Genomic DNA, 850 nt, shown 5'->3' with positions numbered 1-850 from the left:
AGCTGGTCGAGGTGGCCTACTACAACATGGGCCGCATCCGTATCGTGTGGGCGCGCATCTGGGAAGTCATGGGCCAGCACTTCACCATGGTACTGTTCACCACATCGATGCTCCAAATCTGCAAAATTAAGGCGTGTGCTTGTTTTTACCACCTTCTCACCTGCCGTCCGGCACTTGTGTGGTACCATGCGCGCCACAGGTGGGTTGCCACAAGAATCTGAGCATTGCCATGTATGCCATCGATTCGCTGCGACAGCTGGCGATGAAGTTCTTGGCCAAGGACGAGTTGGCCAACTTCCACTTCCAGAAGGACTTCCTCAAGCCGTTCGAGTCCATCATCCAGCAGCACACCTCCATCCAGACCAGGGACATGGTGCGAAATGTCTTTTCTTTATCTTTTTACTTATCCTTATCTTTGTATCTGCAACTAGTGCTCTGTCTGACAACACCTTTTCCGTCGTATGCCAGTGCATCCGCTGTCTTTCGAACATGGTGCAAGCGCAAGCGCAGAACATGAAGTCCGGCTGGAAGTCGATCTTTGCTGTGCTTTCCTTTGCTGCTACGGACACCAATGGTACCATGCCCCCCCCCCTACTCAGTTTGTGTCACAGAGCTTCGAAGCTCTGGTAAACCACTCACCCACCCTCCCCTTCGTCAACACAGAGAAAATTGTGCGTCTGGCGTTCGAATTGGTGGAGAGCATCATGAGCAAGCATTTCAAGCTCATCGCCGACAGCTTCTTCGTCGAGTGCGTCAATTGCCTCATCGCCTTTGCTAAGGCCCAGCACTTCAAGGACATCAGGTAACTGACCACCCACACCAACGAGCTTTCTTTCATGACCTTGGCTCT

The 850-nt window shown here is 52.4% G+C and overlaps 1 protein-coding gene across 1 annotated transcript; it reads left to right on the top strand.

The window, feature by feature from the left end:
* Nucleotides 1-26: 26 nt before the first annotated feature.
* Nucleotides 27-806, top strand: ACA1_400800 (SEC7/BIG family ARF-guanine nucleotide exchange factor, putative; the record flags this gene model as incomplete). Its single annotated transcript, XM_004333946.1, has 4 exons — nt 27-89; nt 200-373; nt 469-574; nt 664-806. 4 exons carry the CDS (start codon nt 27-29, stop codon nt 804-806), a joined length of 486 nt encoding a protein of 161 aa, XP_004333994.1.
* Nucleotides 807-850: the final 44 nt, after the last annotated feature.

Source organism: Acanthamoeba castellanii (genome assembly GCF_000313135.1).
Source record: "Acanthamoeba castellanii str. Neff unplaced genomic scaffold scf7180000084775, whole genome shotgun sequence".
In the NCBI taxonomy this organism is placed as follows: domain Eukaryota; phylum Discosea; order Longamoebia; family Acanthamoebidae; genus Acanthamoeba; species Acanthamoeba castellanii.
Note: the sequence above shows the minus strand (reverse complement) of the source record. Positions and strands in the feature narration are given on the sequence as shown.